The sequence below is a fragment of the Coenobita brevimanus genome, chromosome 91 (assembly GCF_032717465.1).
Source record: "Coenobita brevimanus isolate Jiangsu-jjx chromosome 91, ASM3271746v2, whole genome shotgun sequence".
Lineage (NCBI taxonomy): Eukaryota > Metazoa > Arthropoda > Malacostraca > Decapoda > Coenobitidae > Coenobita > Coenobita brevimanus.
The window spans coordinates 37,009,557-37,032,808 of record NC_137044.1 but is presented as its reverse complement, the minus strand read 5'-3'; the positions used below and the strand labels follow the sequence as shown (position 1 = coordinate 37,032,808).

At 40.8% G+C, this 23,252-nt stretch overlaps 1 protein-coding gene across 1 annotated transcript in view; it reads left to right on the top strand.

Moving 5' to 3' along the window:
* Positions 1-23,252, top strand: part of LOC145411964 (putative neural-cadherin 2) — a 452,962-nt gene that overhangs the window by 193,389 nt on the left and 236,321 nt on the right. Inside the window, exons 10-14 of the mRNA XM_080281935.1 lie at positions 6,148-6,381; positions 11,509-11,684; positions 13,889-14,035; positions 15,506-15,682; positions 17,892-18,291. Of these exons, the coding sequence (XP_080138061.1) occupies positions 6,148-6,381; positions 11,509-11,684; positions 13,889-14,035; positions 15,506-15,682; positions 17,892-18,291 (1,134 nt within the window). The remainder of the gene's footprint in view (positions 1-6,147; positions 6,382-11,508; positions 11,685-13,888; positions 14,036-15,505; positions 15,683-17,891; positions 18,292-23,252) is intronic.

Here is a 23,252-nt window from a genome sequence, read left to right as displayed (position 1 = left end):
CATCTCTGTCTGTCTGTCTCTCTCTAAAACTTCTCAGCTGGCTATCAGTAGACACACACACACACACACACACACACACACACACACACACACACACACACACACACACACACACACACACACACACACACACACACACACACACACACACACACACACACACACACACACACACACACACACACACACACACACACACACACACACACACACACACACACACACACACACACACACACAACCACAATATCAGTTTGTGCTAATGAGTAATGACGTTGAATTTAGTATGTTTACCTAAAATTAATACTGTGTCAAAATACAAGTCCAATACATAACCACCTCACATTACGGATTACGTTGACCAGTAATCAGTACTTATTTGCATAGTTTATGTTTCAGTAATAGTCATGGGGTAGCCATACCCACAGTGATATTTTCGTTAATGCTAAAGGTAATCGTGTGTTCAGTGGTGGATACCAGTTAGAGGGGAGGTGGCCGCTGACACCACCAATCCTCATTGCTACGGTGGGGAGTTGTAGTGTCACTGCAGAGGTTCCTGTTCCTCCAGTTATGTCAGTAATTAAAGTTAACATACTGGTGAACAGCCATTTCTTATGAAAAATACAAACAGCCTATATGGAACTCTCAAAATACATTTATGAAGCATATTGTGGGAGCTTTCCAGCTCTCACGCACCAGTCACAGTCTTGGTCCTTTGTTTCAGTATTGCCAGCCTGACAGTGTGCAATGTTAATGAACATGCTGTTAATGTTAGTTCCAAATGCTTATTTACATTTGGAATAACAGAATTCAAAGCAGGATTTCATTCAGTACACAGAATGCTAAATACAGTATGTGTGTGTGCGTGTGGGTGTGGGACAATACGTGTGGTGGGGGTGGGGGAGTATGAAACGTGTCATAATGGTAAAATGGGTGTGTGCGTTTGGCTAAGGGCGTCCAAGATTGATATGTAATTTTTGCCTTTAACACTAGATGACACACACCTCAGTATTTATTTAGGTTCTGTTTATAAGTTTGTAGCATGTTACATTATTATATTATGATTATGTTTTGGGGGTAAAACCTGAAACACCATATAAAGACAAACACTGAAGTATTATAATACTGTAATATAGAATTCATATTACATGAACAACTATTTCTTCCAGAAGAAAATAGTTATTTTAATGTTCATTACAAAATAACACTGTAGGAGCATCTGTTTTTAATGGTAGCTTACCGGATTCCCAGCGATCAGTTTATTAAGTTATACTGTACCATAGATTTATGCAATATACCCGTTATATGTTGTATGAACTATGTTATGAAGGCTCACACACTGGACGTTCACGTAAACTACTTCGAAAAGGCAGCAAGTTCAGTGTTTAATAGTTTGCGAAGTTCACGTATTTTTTGGTATGGTTATAAATCCATCTGTCCATTACTGGCCAATATAATTCATTTTAACATGATAATGGTCAAGTGTGAAACCAATATCTTATGTCGCATAGTAGTTTGAAAATGATCACTGGTAATAATATATGATTACTGCATGACCCTCCCGAATGACCACACCCAGAATCGTTGTTTTATTTATTTTAATGTTGGGCTACTTGGAACAGATATGAGTAAATGACACTATAGCCCCACGTGGATATATTGAATACAACCAAGCCAGTATGAAGTTTCTTGTTTAATAAGATAAATTATGTCGGTGTAGGTGTATGGTTATCAGGTAGAAGTGAGAACCTACACACACACACAGAATCTATCTATCTATATCTATCTATCTATCTATCTATCTATCTATCTATCTATCTATATATATATATATATATATATATATATATATATATTTATATTTGGTGGTGAAGCTGAAAGTTAATGTAAACAAAAGTAAAGTAATGGTGTTTGAGAGGAATGAAGTCACAGAATGTACAGTGAGGTTGGATGGTGAGGATATGGAGAATGTGAGTGCATTCAAGTACTTGGGTAGTGTGATGAGTAAAGATGGAACTTTGGGGGATGAAGTGCGTGAAAGGGTACAGCAGGGAAGGAAGGTTATTGGTTCACTGAAAGCAGTAATGAGAAATAGGGAGGTGAGTATGGAAGTTAAGTCACTGCATGATAGTATTGTGATCCCTACCCTGACGTATGGAAGCGAGGCGTGGACCTTGCAAGAGGGGAACAAGTCAAGAGTGAGAGCAGTGGAAATGAATTACTTGAGAGGAGCATGTGGAGTGACATGGAAAGACAGGTTAACGAATGAAGAAGTGAAGGAACGTTGTGGGGTGGATGTGGATGTGGTTGAGAATATTAGGAGAAATACACTGAGGTGGTTTGGACATGTGGAGAGAATGGAGAATGAAAGACTGACTAAGAGGGTGTATGTAGGTGAGGTGGAGGGAGGGAGAGGGAGGGGTAGACCGAGGATGAGGTGGAGGGATGGAGTTGAGAGGTATATGAGGGAGAGGGGGGTGAGCTGGGGCGAGGGTAGTCAAATGGTGGGTGACAGAGCGACTTGGAGGCGTTTTGTCTGCGGCCACCCTTTGCGGGATTAGGGCGTCGGGCTATAGATAGATAGATAGACAGAATTGTAAGAATTATGGTAAACAGACAGGTTGAGGAAAAATTGGAGTGTGGAAGAGCAGTAGGCAGATAAAGGCCAGAGTATAGAGATGCGTTGATCGTATGCCTGACACTTCACCATATGACTATTACCAGGCATTATGTATTCATACAATTTAAAAATAGTAAAAAGATTTCTGGAGGCAACAGTACTCTAATGCATTTGTGCATATGTATAAATTTACTGACGAATTGTATAACAAACATATTTTTATACTGTATCACTAAACAATTTTAATATTAAAAAAACATTTAGGGATCAATTGATATTCATATCAAGGAAAGGGGGGGGGGTATCCTAGTATGTAATCGGGTCTATATAAAGATAATACAAATAAATAGGTTTATTATTATTTAGGATACAGGATATCATTGACACATTAATAACTATACTGTAATGACTAAGAATGTATAACTGTTGGCCGCTCACTCTCATACTCCCCCCTTCCCCCTACATCGCGCCATTTCTGGGTGAACTTGCCCTCTGTTTCTGAACCACAACTCAACCTGTATCGTGGTTCACGCTACAAGGCAAGAGAATTATTTTATATAACTCAGACTATAAACAGTATAGTGCACAGCCCATTATCCCAATCACATAGTATTTATTATCCTATATCATAGCATAATACAATGGCCACATAATATAATTTCGAAGGATGAAGCTTTGCAATTCGAAAAATTGTCGGGCACACACACACACACACACACACACAGGCGCGCTGTGTTGCCACGTTAGCCAAGCCCGCAACCAGGTGATCCAGTCGGAAATCTTGCCGAGTGTACAGTCAAAGACAAAAGTAGTGTCGCGGTTTTGTCCGTAGAATAAGTGCAACACTTGAAACATTATGATATTTCTACCACAGTTACATATTCGTGGTTGGCTAGCCTGGTATCCTCAAGCTTCATATCTGCTGCTGATGGGATAACCATATAAATGAATCCAGCAAATTACGAAGCCATACAATCGACTCGCGAGAACTGCTAAGTCCGAATTTCGTATGGGACGAAATACTTAAGGTTAGGCGATGATCCCCTGGACATTTCAGCTTACACCTTAACACAAGACGTCAAGCAGACCTACAGTACCTTGATATGGAGAGGGAAAGCAATATGCATCCAACTATTAGCAAGATGAGCGGTGGCATGATCTCGCTCAATTTATGGGAAGGGAATCCTGAACAGAGAGTCAAAAATTTGGTATAAACAGAACGATAGAAAGGTGGATAAGGTGAATTCAGGAGGAATGCTCAGTGGAGAACTGTCATCGTTCAGGTCGTCCTTGTGTTATCACACCACTATAGGACTAGGAAACAATTACAATGACGTAAGCAGCATCTGCAAGCAGTACTTACACCGTAAGAAATGAACTGCACCTGGAATGAGGCACACGAACAGCTCTGCGTAGACTTCGGTTGTCCGGTTTATGTGTTTGAACTCCTCTGTGGGAGTCAGTTCGCCAGCCTTCCCCCCCCCAAAAAAAAAAAAAAAAAAAAATCAATTATCATAACACAGTAACTCTGTTCTCATGTGTTGAATACTATAGTCAGTTTTGTTTTACGACACTGTTAAATAATGTCAGTCCCAGGTCATAATTATCAACTTGATTAGCTAATTTACAGTTAATAAAGATGGAGAACTGACTTCCGAACACTTATTTAGCTAACTGGACTGTAACGTTGAGGTGGTGGTATTATAAAAGAATAGATGAGAAACGCTCCATATATATATACTATATGTACTAAAGACTAAATTTGTAGAGTAGTTTCGTTTAATTACCAAAAAAAAAAAAAAAAAAAATTGCTGGCATCCACAGGCCGGTCACCTGGAACAAATGTCAACTACAAGTCAGTGCTTCCAACAGTCCCTTGGACGCAGAGCAAACCTCACCAGCAGATATTTTCACCAAATTTCACGACACGACTTTTGTCTCTGACATTAATTTGTTTTCAATTTCTTGATTCTCTGACAGATATGCCCCTTCTCATTCCTTTTTGTTGACCAACAAACTTGGAGTTTTTGTGATACTAAAGGAAAAGGAATGGCCTCGCTTTTTCAGTCAGTGAGTATTCACCTTCCTTTTTCAAGGAAGTTAGAGCACAAGCCATTGTATCTCCACTACCTTACCAAATATTTATTAGTGAATAAGAAACTATGCAAAATGCTGCTGCTTCTTCTTTCTCTATGAAATCTTCTCCAGGTTTCACTTTTCAGTGTGAAATTATCGACATCACAGCTCTTTTATGAAACTTATCTTGGTTATGCTTTCAGTATTAGTAATCACAATAAGTATTCTATTCATTAAACGAATCCGGGCTCAACCTTGCCTAGGGTTTCTTCAGCAGAAGACGGAATCCTCAGTAAAATTACTCTGGAATAATCGGAAAATCTGATTTGAGGCACTAATGAGGCTGCCCCTTATTTTGGCGCAGATGTTCACGTTGCTGTTTTTGCCCTGTTGCTTAGTAGTAAATAAGAAAGACAGTAGTAGTCTCACCATTTCTTCGTCACAAGCACTGAACACTAGCATTAATTATATACCAGTGACGCTCACTTTGTGAGCACAGGAAGAGCAAGCGAGAGCCATGTTATCACGGTTTCCCTCTGGTACATCATTACAGGATGAGAGTAAGATAAGGCATTTCCTTTCTGGATGATTTTCGGCTATTGATTAAATTTGGATTTGCTCATTGAGTATTGTGGAGCACATACTATGAAGCAAAGAAAACAGATGCTCTAAATGTAGCTCAGGGTTTGTTTGAGCAACATAGGTTCCAACGGCATACAAGTGCTGGTCCGATGCAAGGCGCCGTAGCATTCATCACAAGTGCAGTGCTAATTTCTACAATCTCTACTGCCAACCTGCTGTGTCAGTGAAACTCAAATGATAAAGATTTGGTTATTGATAAGATGATTAATTCCAGAAATGGGGTGCATTCCTATGGTGATTTCACCATCAAAACATAACAAAAACGGTATGTATGTTATATTATAGGTGGTGTCTCCGGTACTTAGTTGCTAGAGTTAATGTCAAAAAGCAGTGTTAAGATGGGAAAATCTTATTTAGTTCACCGATTAGAGCTGAACACCTCCTTGGAAAACTCGAGATTCTAAGGGGTTCTTACGCCCTTATGGGTGAGTTTTTTGTTAATAACAAACGTTATTGAATGAATGTATCACCTGCAGAAAGAATTTCAACTCTACATCACATAAGAGTAAAGTTATTAGTTTCTGCTTAGTTTGACGGTCGGGTCGTTTTGGACTGGGTTGGGCCGGGACACTCATTTTCAAATTTAACTAAGAGTAAACACCGGTCCCTCGCTTCGCTTGCTCACTGGTAATTATGGACTACTGGCAGTATAGCTCAGTACTGCAACTCTTCAATCTTTCCATAACACTTCTTCAAGATAACCATCATATTCTAGTTTTAATATTTTGCTTTCAAAATGGAAAGATTGCAATTTCTGGCCATATTAAAGCATTTTAATTTACGTGTATCCCTCCACTTTACGTCCACAGACCTCTCCGCAGGCGTGGTTTGGGCGTGGGATGCAGACGAGCAGGAAAACAGCACCAACGGCCGCCTCACATACTCCATCGAGAAGAACGTGATTGAAGAACGCTCGGGCCAGGCCATGTTCGCCATCAACCCGGAGACAGGCCTCGTGACCACAGCTATCTGTTGTCTGGATCGGGAAACCACGCCGGAGTATCACATACAAGTTGTTGCCGTGGATGGAGGCGGACTAAAAGGTGAGATTAAGTGAGGATGATTGGATGAATGGTGTCGATAGAAAAATCAAAGAAAACGGAAAAAAGAAGCTTCATGACTACCACCATCCCTCGTATTGTTTGTGAACCACCCTGAATGTTATCGACTGCCTAGGATGAACGGGAGTGATAGGCAAGATGATTGGTGGGTGGGTGGATATGTGTTTGTGAGTGAAAAAGAAATCTAGGGCAAGTTATGGGCCAAGTCAAAGGAATATGCTTCATTACTACTGTGGTCTGGAAAGACACAGTGAAATGTCACTGATTGCTGGACACAGAGGCAGGATAAAAAGTGAGGTTTATGAGAGAATGATTGGTTGTATGAGTGTGTTTGTAAAGAGAAATGAAGGTTGGGGTTATGAATGATAAAAAAAAAAAAAGTCATACCACTGGGATCTCATGGACGTACCAGAAACCATGAAACATTATGGCTGCCGTGAATGAGGCGAACTGAAAAATAAGAGGATGGTTGGATAGGTAAGTAGCGTCCATGGAAAATCGAGGAAAAGGTAAAGATTGTAGCAAAGAAGCAAGCCTCATAAATACTGTTATCAGTTCAGTCATGCTATATCATATACAACTGGCTGCCCAGGATGGTTAGATGAATGAATGAGTGTGTAGGTAGAGAAGTTAACGAGAAGGCAAGGACAAAAACAAAGGATTAGGCTTCACCACTTTCCAGCATCTTTTGTCTGGACTGGGAACCATATTGCAGTAACATCATTACACCTGGCTGCCGTACAGTATATAGATATTGATTGTGGGGAAGACAGGTGGAGAAAAGGGTTGGGTGAGGCACTGAGGTAAGGTGGGGTGAGGGAAGATTGTCGCTGACCGTTTCCTTCAAAACCGTAGAATGTCTGTTTCTGTAAGTCTTGTTTTAGGGAAAAGACAACAACTGATTGCTTTCAGTTTTAGGAAAATTTCATTCCAAACATAATAATCATGATAAAAGCAATTTCGGTTACTATGCTTATAATATGTGTCTTTACACCAGAAAACTGTGAGCAACATCGCATTCACTACTTGTTTCCTGGTTGGAGAGCTGACATAATGAACACCCCTGGACATAACGGATGTGGTCCGTATCGTAATGTATGGTGATTTATACGACACATCGCATACTACGATGCTTACTGATGGAAAGAGGTGCCCCAATGTGGAGGCTTTGTCAACACTATATGTTCGAACTGGACGGGAATTGATATAGCCTCCCTTATTACCTTAACTACATGAGTGTTCACGTAACCTACACAAAAGCTTGTAGTGACAAGAAGAAGAAATGTAAAAAGACGCTATCTTGTTGCAGACTATTGGTACTTGTGCTAGAATCAAGGGTAAGTAGACACGAGAGAGAGAGAGAGAGAGAGAGAGAGAGAGAGAGAGAGAGAGAGAGAGAGAGAGAGAGAGAGAGAGAGAGAGAGAGAGAGAGAGTAACCGGCGGGCTGAAAGGGCAGGGCCTTTAGTCCATTTGAGTCTTAGGTGTGGACAAACCATGTTATCATAATGAAGAGGCTAAATATAGTAGTCATTATCATTATAATAAAAAGAGGTCGAATGTTAAGACACTAAAAACCATGAAATAAGCATAAAAAGGAATAATAAAATTACATAACATTGCTAGAAGTGGCATTTATTGACTAAAGAAGACACAAAAAGGCACACATTTTCATAATCAACACAGGGATAAAAAATGATAAAATCATGGTAGCCTTCATTAAAGGAATGTCAGAATGTCGAAAGCAAAGTATTTGTACACGAGTATATGCAATAAAAAAAAAAAATCCTTGGTTGCACGTAATTTCTAGCCTTTTCTTTTCTTCAAATTACCATGAGTTTAACCCACCCGCCTGCATCATGAAAAATGAGTTATCTTGTTAATATCACCAAAAAAGGCATGAACTGACACTGAAGGCATTTATGGCAAAACCTGGTTCTAGAAATAAAAGAATGAGGGGGCAGGGTACTATTAGGCACTGTACCAATAAAAAGGTATATTATTAGCAGAATCATTAAAAAAAACATGAAAAGGCATTTAAGGCAATACAGGAAATATACGGTCTCCAGTAATCAGCCTTACATCTTTGTTATCCTTATTTCCCTGAAGTAAACATCTAATCATATCCCACTGACTCTGATGGCGTCATATAAAGTTCAATGTTCCTGGCTCCAGTCCATGGCTAAAAAAAATAACGAGGACTATATAACCCCCGTCCTCCGAGGAATCTAAGCTGAATTAAATCGTTTTTTCCCATGAAGGAAAGTGAGAATTCGAAATAAATGTATATGAAGGCAAAGCTTATGTAAGCAACGTATGACAAAAATTTCAATATCAAATTCACGTCCACCGCTCTACTCATAATGAAACGAAAAGGTCCTATAAACTCAATATGTGAATGAAAATACCAAAGGGCTTTGGCATAAGTGTAGCCATTTCATTTCATTATATAAAATTCCCAAGTTATTTTTTCTATTTTCAGAGAGGCTGGGGCGTAATGTGATCAGAGAGTAGGATGGCGGAAGTGGGGGGGGGGGAGGGAATAAGATGGAAGGGAAGGGAAAAGGACACGAAGTTTTGAGAGAGAGAGAGAGAGAGAGAGAGAGAGAGAGAGAGAGAGAGAGAGAGAGAGAGAGAGAGAGAGAGAGAGAGAGATGTAAAAGAAAGAGACAAATCACCTTCAGGATTTAGGCGACCTGGTCAGTAAATGGAAAATGACAGAAAGTATTTTTATGAGACTCGGTTTTTCTGTCAAGGGAATAATATGCATTTACATTTTACCGATAAGCCACGGGAGGTACTGGAAGGAGAGCATTACTAATAAAGTATATTTGCACAGTATATATATATATATATATATATATATATATATATATATGGAGAGAACACTTTAAGGAATTGCTGAACATGGAGAATGAAAGTAATGCGAGTATAAGTGGCTGGGGAATGGCTGGGAGAAGGAGGGATGTGAGAAGAGAGGAAGAAATCAGTAGGACGGAAGTTGTGGATGCAATGAAGTCAAAATGGGGAAAGCCCCAAGAATTGATAGAGTGTGTGGTGAAATGCTGAAGCATGGGGGAGAGATAGTAGTAGAATGGAAGTGGAAGATGTGCAGATTGGCCTGGGAGGAAGGTACTGTAGAGTCCTGTAGGAATGGATTTCAGGTATAATTATTTCCTTGTACAAAGGAAATAAGAAAAAAGAAGTGTGTGGTAATCATGTGGGCATTTGTCTGCTTAGTGTAATAGGAAAAGTATATGGTAGGATACTTATTGACAGAGTTAGGAAAATAACAGAGGAATTAAGTGGAGAAGAACAGGGAGGTTTTAGGAAGGGAAAAGGTTGTGTAGATCAGATATTCATTCTTAGATCTTTAGTGGAAAAGCTTCTAGAAAAGGGAAAGAAATTATATGCGGCCTTCATGGATTTGGATAGACATGGATTGTGGAAAGTCTATCTATCTATATACCTAGGCTGCTTCCCCCAAGAAAAGGAAGGTAGCCGAGACAGGACGACACACTCCCCATTTACCCATCCATTTAATCACATTCATTCGCATCTTAGCACCAAAAGGGAGACGGGACAGATCCTCACCGCACCACACCACAAAAGGGTCAACTGTGCAGTGCAATCAGCGACATTCGCAGCAGGGCCTGACAGCGGAGCTGGTTTACCCCTGCCACATCATAATAGACCCATCCCCTTACCCGCACCTGACCTGACTAGCTGATCAGACCAAATGCGGGAGAATATCCCCTCAGGGCTGCGTCATCATTTATTCATTCACAGTTTCTCTCCATTTATTTTTGTCACGCACAGCCACTCTTCCTTGTTCAACAGACATCCCTCTCGCATCCAGCGCTCTCTTCACACTGTCCATCCATCCTATTCGTGGTCTCCTCTCAGCCTTACAACTCTCACATCAGATCTAGTTATGTATTTCACCAATCGCTCATTATCCATTCTCTCCATATGCCCAAACCATTGCAACACCCTCTGCTCAACTCTACCAGCCATCTCCCGAACAACTCCAATTCTCCTTCACATTTCATCATTTCGCACTCGATCCATGCGCGTCACTCCACACATACTCCTCAGACACCTCATCTCCATTACATTCAAACTTTTCCTCTCTGCTACACTCATATTCCATGCGTCAGTCCCATATAATGCAGTCGGTACCACAACACCCTCATACAGCCTTCTCTTTACATCCAGTCTAAGCGACAGGCTGACATAACTCTCCTAAACGTTGCTCAAATGATTGGTTCCTTATTTTTATGTAATTTTCATTACCTTCGTTCTACTCTCTCCAGTTGTTCGATATCTTATTTTGGAATAGGCCAGTGATAACTTTAAGCAGTTATCCAGATGTGCTAAGGAACTGAATAAGGAGAGGATTAATCTCATACATTTTTCAAGTTCTCTACCCAAGATATAAGTTTTTTACTTTCCTCATTACTCAAGATTTTGATTTACACAATTACTCATACTGTAAATCAAAATTTTGGTTTACATTCTCGAATGGAATATTATTCACTGTGCAGTTAACTTGTCATTTGTACTACCTGTATTGTGCTTTGCATTTTTCAGCGTCAAAACCCATATGAAAGAACTTAACTCGATTGAATGTTTTATCAATTTCTTGAGGTAATGCCTTTATAAGGATAAGTTTCCTCTGTTACTGAGTTCTCTTTGCTAGAGAATTTGGGTATTTCATAACACAACTCTTCGTTAGTATCGTCGACATATATCAGAAACAGAATGGGGCTGAAAATTGAGCCTTGTGGTAATCCAGTTTCATTACCATCCAGTCTCTTCTTTTCCCTCAAGTCAAGACAGTTTGTTTACTTTCTGTAACCTAGTTATCAATGTCCATAACTCGCTCCTCCTTACATTTGTAGACGCAGTCTTAGTACCAAAGCAACAGTATCCATACTTCTAGCTGTAGCGAGCAGTGGCAAAAGTAGCTTTTGTCTTAGTGGAAATCGCAATAATATGTATAAAGGGAACAGAAGTAATAGTAGTAGTTGTGATAGTAGTCTGAGCCGTAATAATGAGTACCCCTTATAGCAACACTTATAGCCTGGTCTCTTTCCTGTCACATCTAGGGACGGGGACGGTGGTGGTTCGCCTGGCGGATGTAAATGACAACTCGCCCCGCCTCACGCGACACTTGTGGCACGTGGAGGTGGAGGAGACGCGGGGAAACGACGCCCCCTCGAACGCCACTATCCTTGAGATCTCCACCACGGACCATGACACCTCAAATTATTTCTTCTACAGAGTAAGTTGAAGGTCGTAGTGAGTCTTCCTTGGACTTCTTTTTTATCCCTTCATCTTATAACCATGAAATGCTCATGTTACCTTGCAAGTAATCTAAATGCTTCCTTCGTATCCAAATACCCATCACATACCTCGAAGTCTTCATTTACTTCATTTGTAGGGCAAGTTGTGCTTTCTTTCCACTTAGTAGTAAATTGTATAGCTAAAACTACTCGTCCCATCACGTTCCTCGTCCATATTTTCACAACACACCACGACACCGCAGAATAATGGGGTATTGTTGCTTCCTGGCGCCTTAGGCTTACCTGTGTTATTATGGTTATGGCACATTAATATTAACCTTTTTGTACGTTATCAAAGTGATGCCTCTTCTTCAAATCTCTCTCCTAGACAAGGACTACTTCATCTCCAGCCTCAGGTAGCACCTCTTCCTTACAAGTATTTTTTCATCTTGAGACATGGTAACCTCTTTCATCACAGACTTCATATTTATGATATTCGTGCTACTGCAAGGTAATTATAATAAAATAGGAAACATCCTCATAATTAAGAGGGTAATGAAGGTTACAACTACACAATTTTTACTTGAACGTGGTCAAAAATTACCATCCCGCTGAGTTATAACAATAGATTAATGCTGCAATGTGATGGCAAGCACGAAAAGGTACCTATGGATAGGATATAGAGCCCCAGTACTATTTTATTGTACCCTTGAGCGACGTCAGGTAAGTCACAAAAGGATGAAAATCAGGACTGGTAAAAGTACAATGATTCCTCTTGTTCGAAAATTTTTAAGCTGAATAAAATTGTCGGAAAGTAGCAAAAGAAAAATGATCAAATAATGTCATCGGATTAAAGTGGTTGTCACTACTTTGTATAATACTGAGGAAACATGTCTGGGCAATGATGGGACGCATTCTCTTCGGCTTAAGGAATTCCGTAACCCCTCTTCATCTGAAATTTACGTCTGGTATATCACCTCATAAGGGCTTGTATGTAAGTGATGTAGCCTATTTTGAGTTTATTCATTACTTGTCTCCTGTTTTTTTTTTTTTTTCCCTAACTAACGTCAGATGAATTTAGTCAGCGGAGAGTCAGCTGAAGAGCCTAAGAGTGTTTTGTCTGTCAGTTTTCTAATACCCACTTTTAATGTTCCATTAACAGTCTTAATACTCGTGGATAGGCTACTTTAGTACAGACTTTTAAGGCAACAGTAGGTAACTGCTCGTCCCTGAACGATACTGTTTGAGCAATAAATCCTAACCACCTTTTGTACTTCAGTAAATACTATTGTGGTGTACCAATTACTTAAGCATACGTGCACCCGAACAGAGAAGTGTTATGTTTATATTAAAACTATTACTCGGTCATGCAGTGCGGAAGAGTATATCATAAAAGCAGATGAATGAATCAGTTGTATGTCATCTTACTGCCTCAACCTTCTCCACTAAGTTCTGGCGCACTGCCATTCCTACATTTCATACGTTTTGTAAATATATTTTTATACTTGGGTACTTAAGTATTATCCCACCTATTTCAGCTGTATATTTTCCTTGGAAAAAAATTGTGTATGGTACGCTTCTCTTAACAGCGACAATAACATTCATTGTTGGTTATTGATGAAGAGATTACAAACAATCAAGAATAAAATTAAGTCCTTCAACAGAGAAGGTATTCCCTGTCATAGTAATGTGGCAGAAAGGACGTTTAACGATAAAGAGGTCATTGTACAGAATGGGTTACTGGATGCGTTTTGACAGTTTAATTATGAAGGGATTACTCTGATTAATAAAAAAAATCTCCCATTTGACAGTCACATTGGATTTAGTCGTGGTGAAGTTAGAAGGGTTACACTGTGTGATGTCTGGAAAAATTGGTATTATTTCAAGCTAGTATTACTGAGTTAACCCATCACTGCAATCACCGACTCATACCTTTATTCTATAACTCTCTGTTAGTGGCATGCATTTATGAAGGTTATTATCTCTGAAAAGTGCATTCTCACTCTGTAAATACATTCTAAGGTGAAGGGAACAGTTTGCCGGTACCGAGAAGAAAATCGCACCTTCGTAGTGAAATGATTACGGTATATCGGTATTAAATGTCCGACGGACTTTTACTTGCAATTTTCTCTCTCTTTCTTTCTTTCTCTCTCTCTCTTTCTCTCTCTCTCTCTCTCTCTCTCTCTCTCTCTCTCTCTCTCAGGTGGTGGAGGGCAGCGGGTGGGGGTGGGAGCACTTCTCAATGCGCACAGAGGGGTCGGTGGGCCAGCTCTTTGCCCGCAGGACTCTGGATTACGAGGACAAGATGCAGCGCAGGGGGTTCCGCTTCATGGTGCAGGTCACCGACAGGGTAAGGCACGCCAAGCATCTGTTAAAAATCCCAGTGTTTTTCTAGTGTGGATATTGAGGAAAAGTTGAATTTATGACGCATGATTTGATTGTATGTGAGTTACCTGAGAGAGAGAGAGAGAGAGAGAGAGAGCAGAAAAGAAAGCTTATTCCAGAAGCGACGTGAGAAGAGAGAGAGGCAGAATCACAAGCTCACACAAGGACATAATTTAGCAGTTTGCATTTCTAAACATGGAATCAACGTGTATATACTCGCGAGGTAATACCGCCTTTGTTCCATTATGTAAATCCTGTGTTTTGGCAGTGATGCTGATGGTGGCCGTAGAGGCGATGGTTATTGTTATGGTGATAGTGGTGATTGTGGGGCGGTGGCAGCTGTGGTAGTTGTAGTTGTGTTGGCAGTAACTGTGGTGGGTATAGCATCTTGAGTACTTATTTCTTTATATTGCAGAATTGATTACCTTCCCGGTGGTAGTGGTGATAGTTTTGGTAGTGATGGTGGTTGTGTTGTTTGTGGTGTTGGTGATGATAGTTGTGGTAGCTGGGGTGATGATAGTTGTGGTAGTTGGGGTGATGATAGTTGTGTTGTCTGTGGCAGTACTGACCTGGTGGTGGTGATGGTGGTTGTGATGGGTGTGTTGGTGGTAATGATATTGGTGTTGGTGGGAATGATAGTAGCAATGATGATGATGATGATAAATTTATTATTCTTATTCTTATTCTTATTATTATTATTATTGTGGTGGTGGTGGTGGTGGTGGTGTGGATGGTGGTGATGATTATGAAGGTAATGCTAATGCTAATGACTGTTGTTGTTACTGAATGAAATCCCTCTTCCCCTCTCTCCTACTTTCCTCCGCCCTCACTTTCCTCTACCCCACTCCCCTGTCTTCCTCTTTCCTCCTCCTCCCCCCCCCCGCTTTTTTTTTTTTTGTACTTACCCATCCTGTTCTATTCTCTTTCTTCCTCTTTTCATTTTCTCTTCCCATCTCCAATCCCTTTTAGCGTCCCTTTGCCCCACGTAATTCCCTTCCCTAGCCCTCTCTCCTTTTCAAGTCACTCCTCTTACTTCATATTTTACACCATAATTCCTCTTCCTTTTTATCCTCAACAGTTCTTCTCAGGTCCCCCACAAGTCTCTTTTTTTTTTTATCTCACCGTGCTCCTCTCAGTGTCTCCCACAAACCTCACAAATACTCAGGCCCCACTCACTCTTTTACTCGCTTACATCCCTCTCCAGACTATATTTCCTCCTACACATCGCACCCTCCCTGTCCCCTCAATAAGTCTCTCCCCTACGCCCTCTATCCCTTCAACAACCATCCCCAACTAGTCTCTCCCTAACCCCTTACCAATCTTCCCCATTCTGGCTGCCACCAACCGTTCTTCGTGTAACTGATAAACATTAACCTGAATCCTCCTTCTCTCCACAGTACTCGACACTTACACCATCCTCCCCACCTTCCCCCAGGGCCGTGGTGGTTGGAGCGACGCGAGACACACGGACACCGGGTGGGTGGAGGTGACGCTTCGGGATGTGAACGACAACCCACCCACCTTCTCCACCCCGCACACCCATATCACCATCGCAGAGGACACGCCACCGGGCTCACCCATTGCTTTACTCCCTGCCCACGACCCAGATTTGGTAAGTTAGACCAAGCCAGGTCAGGTGTACTTTTAACCCGTTTAGCAAGACACACCATCCAAAAATCCATCACTGCTTAGACAATTATTGTAGCTTTACACACCATTCAATGGCATGGAATGACTGATCCTAAAGATTGTCATTCCTCACATTCTTCTATCTCATTTCCAGCATGAATTCACACCCAAAAACTCAACCACCACACAGCTTTCTGATCAGACCCAACTCTTCTTTAAGAGCTTTAATAAGACACATTCTATATTAAAAACCTCATTAATAGCAGCAGTTTTATATATATATATATATATATATATATAAAGAGGTGATTTATGGAATGAGGAGGAGAAGCACCGGTGTGCAAAGGACAGTATGGTGGAATGATGAGGTGAAAAGAGCTGAGGAACAAAAGAAGAAGGTATATAGTGACTGGCTAGCGAGTATAGGCAGAAGAGAATATGAGAGAAGAGAGAGGTATATGTGGGCAGGAGGGAGGTGAAGAGATTGGCGAAGGAGAGTAAGAAGAGAGTGGATGAAGAGTTTCAGAGGAATCTGAGTGTGAAATGAAAGGAGAGTAGGAAATTGTTTTGAAAGGAGGTAAATAAAGTAGGACAGTGTGAAAGGGGAAATAGTAGGGGAGTGAAAGATGGGAATAATGCATTGTTGGTGAAGAAGAGAGAGAAAATGAGAAGATGGAAGGAACACTTTGAGGATTTGTTGAATGTAGAGAGTGAGAGCAGTGCGAGTATAAGTGACTGGGGAATGACTGGGAAAAAAAGAAATGAAAGGTAGGAGGAAGAGATCAGTAGGGCAGAAGTAGTTGAAGCAATGAAAAAGGTGAAGCTGGGAAAGGCCCCAGGAATTGATGGAGTGTGTGGTGAAATGCTGAGGTATGGGGTGAGATTGTTGTGGAGTGGATATGGAAGTTGTGTAGATTGGCTTGGGAAGAGGGAAGGGTTCCGGAGTACTGGAAATCAGGTATAATTGTTCCTTTATACTAAGGAAAAGGGGAGAGAGAAGTATGTGGTAACCATGGGGGTGTCTGCCTTCTTAGTGTGATTGGAAAAATATATGATTGAATACTTATTGATAGGGTTAGACATAAGGAAAGGCAGTCAAATGATGGGTGACAGAGCGACTTGGAGGCGTTTTGTCTGCGGCCACCCTTTGCGGGATTAGGGCGTCGGGCTATAGATAGATAGATAGATTTACAGGTAGATAGATAAAAATAGCTTTCTCCCCCCTCTGTCTAGAAAAATGTTGATAAAGTGAATCTTAAATACAAACTTGAAAGACAAAGAGAACAAAGTCACTGGCAACCTTCCTTTCAAGTAGACACTTGCAAATACTCTGTTCTAAGTCTTGATATATCCAACAGTGTTCTACAGGAGTCAGTCTACCACTTTCATTTTTTTCTTACTTATTCTTCCAACATCTAACCCCTTCTTCTAGCTTAGTAACAGTGCAGTCCTATGTCGTAAACCTAACAAATCTTTTCAACAATTCAAGCTGGCTCAGAGGAAAGAAATTGGCGCTTTACCACCCATGCACAGATTCACACTTTTTCATCAAGTCTCCCTCAAAAGAAATACCTTTAAAATGTTTGAACTTGCCATGGATACATGACTTTCTCAACATAAAAGCACCATTAGTACCAAGGCGTCTTGTAAACTAAAGGCCTTTATAACACTCACAGCCACTAACTTTTTGTAGCAGAAGGGATCGCTGAAAACATTTTACAAACAATTCATTCGAACGAAAATGAAATGCAGGTCCCGTCTGGACCCCAACCTTCAAGTGTTCTCTCCGTCTGTTAACTTTTTCTCCCCTCTCCACCAGCATTCTCACATTTTTATCATTCACACCTCTTATCACCCTGTCTTATCTTGAACTCCTTCAAAAACAGTTTCTTATATTTCCTCTATATCTACCAAACTCCTCCTATACTCCATTCTAACTTTCTCTTAATAGTCTTTTCACCTCTCCTCTCTTCTCTTCATAAGGTATAACTTTCCGTCTCTCCACACCTCTGATTCCTCTACTACATATCCAGTTATGTGCTTCTTCGTCTGTATGAGGCAAGTAAATATTTTTATTTTCACACAGACTTATATACATTTGTACTTATATTATCAAGCTGTCTTATTAAATGAAGATTATATAAAACTTAGACAACAATACTTCTTATTTCGTATGATTTTGAATCCTGCAGAATGGAAAGCAGAAGGTGAAGTACCATGTGGTGGGCGGGTGGGGGGCCTTGAAAGTGGAGGCTGGAGGAAATGTGCGACTGTGGCGAACCTTAGACCGAGAGGCAGATGGAGGGGAGGTTGGCGTGGCCAGAATAATTGCTGTTGATGATGGTCGTCCTGCCCTATCCTCGACTGCCACACTCACCATAACAGTGAGTGATGTTAATGACTGCCCACCTCGTCTACGCCCTCCCACTCTGCTACATGTCACTGAGGGAGAGTCTGCAAAGTTACTGGGTGTATTAACAGCCACGGATGATGATCTCTGGCAGCTTGGACATGGACCGCCCTTTTCCTTCACCTTGGCTACTTCCAACCCAGCCCTCGTCACCCGTACTATCTCACTGAAGTATCTCCCTGGTGGGTGTTTCATCTGCATTATTGTATTGCATGCTGCTTGTCCAAGCTTTACTTATGACACTGTAGTGTTAAAAATCGTTTGCTTAAAAATGGAAAAATGCCACAAAGCAATGTGTGCGTCAATAGCAAACAATGGAAAATTCGAAGAAAAAATCCCATCTAACGCTAAGCAAACACAATTGAATATATACTCTATCATCTTCCTGACCTGATCTCCTCTGCCGTAATTTCACCTAACATGGCCACTCCTAGCATAAGCAGATGACAGATATGTTACGACAATTTAGCATATTGTGTGTTTAATAAAGGTGAATTCAATTGGACCTACAGTAGGTGAGACTGAGTTAGGTTGTTAAGAGTAGATTAGCTTATGTTCTGTTTGGAGTTTTGGCTTTTGCTGTTAGGTACTTAGAGTTGAAACATCTATGATGCATAGTGGAGTTTTCCCTTCACTGAGTGTAACCTATATAATTAGTATAGAAAAAGTATCACCTACGGTAAGAGAGTAAAACAAACTTTCTCTCCTCCTCTGCAGACTAGGTTCGTCGCCCCCTCCAGCCTTGTTGAAAATGCTTCATTCCTAACCAGTGCCCAATTTGCTGTGAAAGATGGGAAATAGTTACGTTACACAAAAACCCTCATCAGGGATGTGTGCATTGCATTTTCTGTGTATTGCACACAAATTCCCATCTGCTTCTCCTTGAAACCTAATAAGGCAGGAGTTCTGAATGATCTGTAAAAGCTTATAACAGATGGTTATCCGAGGTATTTTAAACTTCGTGTTGGGCTAGATTCTACTAATGCTTATTATATTACCTCATTTCAGTTTTCAATAAACGTGCAGTTGTAAACAAACTTGTACAATTCTGCCCTGTATACCTCCTTTCTAGCCCAAAACTTGGCATCCAAGTATTCTTCCCTGATACCACCTCTTTTCCATTCTCGGAAAAGCCTTCTTTTCCCGTAACTGCGGATTCTACACCAATTTTGTACCATTATGTTACCTTATATCTTGAAGGACCCCTTGTCCATTCACACACTGAATCTGTAACTCTCAGGAGATTGTTCTTGAGAGCCCTGTATTGTTCAAATACAGGGCTCTTTTGTCAAAAGCATCCTGTTCAGGCACAACTTTACTCATCTCGCTACAGAAGGCATCCATCACTGCCTGGATTTCAACTTTAATATTTTCTTCTTAGGTGCATAGGTCCCCTATTTACCATCAGCTCTTTAAGCACCATGTCACATATCAATAGCTGCTGCACACTTTTCGCTCCCTATAAGTTTAACATCTTTCACCTGCCTCCTCTCAGTCCTCCTGGCCAGGATCTAATCAATCTGGTTACTATTTGCCCCAGACTCATATGAAATCAACCTACTCTTTCTTTTCCTAAAATATGTGTTGCACACAATCATGTTCATTCCCCCCCCCCCAAATTCTAGTATCCATTACCCTTCCACATTTCTCATACCATATGCACATCCCCCATGAACCCCTTCATACCCTTGAGCTGCTTCACCTACTTGACTACTCGTATTTACGTCCTCTCCCAAAACTACAATCTCCTCATCCCCATACCACTTACTAGAGGTATCAAGTCATCCCAGAAACTATCTTTTCCTACATATTTTAAGCCAACCTGTGGAGCATACACAGATATAAATGAAATTATGAGTTTACCTAACAATATTTTCGCTACTGTAATCCATTAATTAACTCTCATTACATTCATTACATATTCCACCCATTTTTCCTCAGCCAGCACACGCACACCATCATATCCATCAACACATCTGTGCCAAAATAGCTTATACCTACAGTCCTTCCTGGCAATCATTCCAGCTGATCCTCCCCAATACCTAACTTCCTGCATACAACTAACATCCACCCGCCTCCTACTCATAGTCACCACTTCCCTAGCTCTACCCTTCAGACTACGCATATTCCATGAAGCCACTCTGAACCTCATGGGTGATTTAAATAATTCTTAGGCTTGCTTTTGCTTCTTCTTCTTCTTCTCATTTTTGGTCGTAATCTAATAAAATATATGAGACAGACCACAGGCCCTCCAATCCACAAAATCCAGAGTCCAGACATGGGACTTGGGACTCTTAATCCACTAGCCATGGCCAGTGGCTGTGACAGTGGCCTCGGGTTACCCTGCCAGGACAGCTACAGGGACGCCCTCCAAGCATTCCTTGGCACTGCAGCTAAGCTGCCATATTACACCCACTGATAGGGCAGCCTCCTGGGGTGCTACTCTCAGGTTCGTGCCTCACTCTATTGTCTGGAAATTACAGCCTGGGAATTGCAATGCCCTGTGCCTTCTAGCACAGATCTGAGCCCCATCCCATCCCAGTCCCTAAAACGATGCTTGTGGAACCTACACCATGCCTCCCCTCAGGTTCGCCCCAATGTAGTGGGGGCAAAGTTTTATGGCCACATACCCTTGCTGGCGTCAACCCCTGTAACGTAGTGGGATACGTTGTGTGGTATGTTAAATGCACATAGAGTAGTGCAATAGATAGAGAAAAGTGTTTGGATGAGTATGATGGGTATGCTTGCCAACTTTCCATGTCAGTGTCACACTGAGAAGGTCAGCAAAGGGATATTCAGGATATTCTGATGGGTAGTGAAACAGGAGCTCGATCTTTCTCTATCACCAGCACTCCCATTGTTCTAGGGATTGGCTGGTGCTACACCCTACTCCCTATAAGCTACATACTGTATACAATATGGATAGAGGAAAAGTTAAAAACTTTACGGTAATTGCCACCGTGTTTTTCGCTATGTTAACTTTAGTTCTAACTAGTTGTATTTCTGATCATCAGAGGTGCAATTTTCGCAACTTAAACCATACCTATAACATCCAGTTAAAAAGATGCCCCACTTAGACCCATTTGAAGCCATCTGGATTTATTCCAGCAACCCTTCTCCTGCTGGTCACAGGGTATCACGTGATGACAGAGATTCTAACCTCTCCCGATCACGAGGTATCACATAACCACTGGAACACCATAGTTTGAAGAGCGCATCCATAACTGTCATGTCAAGTTGCCTCTGGCATCTTGTTATAGTCATCTGAGTGCATACCATACAGTGTCAGTCATGCACTTGCCTCTGTAGTGAGAAAGTCACAAAATGGCACTGTCTGATTTATTGTCTGCGCATCTGCAGTACACCATCTCCAATCCCACCAGTTTCCTCCTCGCCCCACTCTCCGTGAGCGCTTAGTTGTTAGCGCCATAGGGCGTGAATTGGACTTACTAACCTCTCCTCTCTCAAGCCATAAGTTGTCATCAACAGACGAGAAGTATCACATGGAGAACATGACGCCACCCTGGCTCCCCTCCTTTCATACGATGCCTTGCCACCCTGGATGAGGATTTACTAATGTGTCCCCATGAGATCATTGTGAGGGCTCTGGCATTACAGTCCCCGTACGAGGGTCGGCTTTTGCTATGTACCAGCATTTCTCTCACCACTGAACGGTGACTATAAGCTAAGGGCAGGGAAGAACTCATTTTGGTTGATAGAATTTTTCTATGTTCAGCTCATGATCTCTTTGGCCAGTCACAATTCAGGATGCTTCTTTCCCTAGAAGCTTCAGTCTTTCATCATGTTTGAAGACGAAGACCCTCAGCTGACGAGAACTCAAAACAAAACGGGGGACAGGCTTCACACTGACATGATATACAGTATATGAAATGTATGTCATTTTGGGAAGTGCAAAGTGAGCATAAAACATTACTCATATTATTACCAGCACAACTACTGCTGCATGCGGTAAAGCGGTACTATACAGCATTATTACTACACAGTAATGTACAATACTTTCGATATACTATTCAGACTGAATTGTATTTAACATTACAGCTATACAACCTACTACGACATAATTGTGCACTGTACATAATTAAACCGAGACTGCTTTCCACTGTACTCTACTGTAAATTACAATATATGTAGAACAAAAGGTCCCTAAAATAAAAGCTCTGGGATAAAAGCCTCAGCTAGGAAAATAAATTTGTGTATTAGATCCTATATTTGTTTAGCAGTAACATATCCTGATCTAACAACTTAAAATAACCTGATCTGAGCTAACTGAACAACGTAACCTAAGCTAACCTAACACCCGAACCGAACATAGCTGGACAGCCTAATCTAACCTCAAAACAGAAGCTAACCAGAAACCCTAACCTAACCTGACTGGAAAATCTAACCTAACCTAAAAACAATCTTGTCTTGCCTAACTAAAACTAACCTTGCATAACTAAACCAAACATTACCTAACCAAACAACCTACCCTTACCTAATCGAACAACCTAACCATATCTTACTGAACAACCTAACATAATAACCAAATCGAAAGACAGTCTAAGCTAAGCCAACAAAAAAATTTAACCTGACCTAACTTTTTTTCTTTTTTCAAGTCTTAACGTAGGCCAGATATTCCTACACTATTCTTGGTCAACCATCACTTTTGCCAGAAAATACCTGATGATTCCTTTCTAATTCGCAAAAAAGAGAAATTCCGTCTCACCATTGGAAGTTATTTAAAATGAATACTCCGGAGTTAAGTTTAAAATGTAATGGCATGAAACTTAGTGATATTGTGAAAATTTGTAGTATGTTCTGGGAATGTTATATAGATTTTGTAATTGTATGTAGCATGACAGTTATGTTGGGACCTCAATTTTGTCCTTATTCTTAAAAGGCAATAATAAAAAACAAAAAAGCATTTGGCCGCATAAGTGTGTGTATATATATATATATATATATATATATATATATATATATATATATATATATATATATATATATATATATATATATATATATTTGAATGGGAGTTGTGGGCGTTTGTGAGTGCATATGGGTCTGGTGGTGAAAGGGATGAAGAAGAGAGGAAGTCTTTCTGGAATGATGTTGATGAGTGTCTACAGAGTTTTGGAACGGA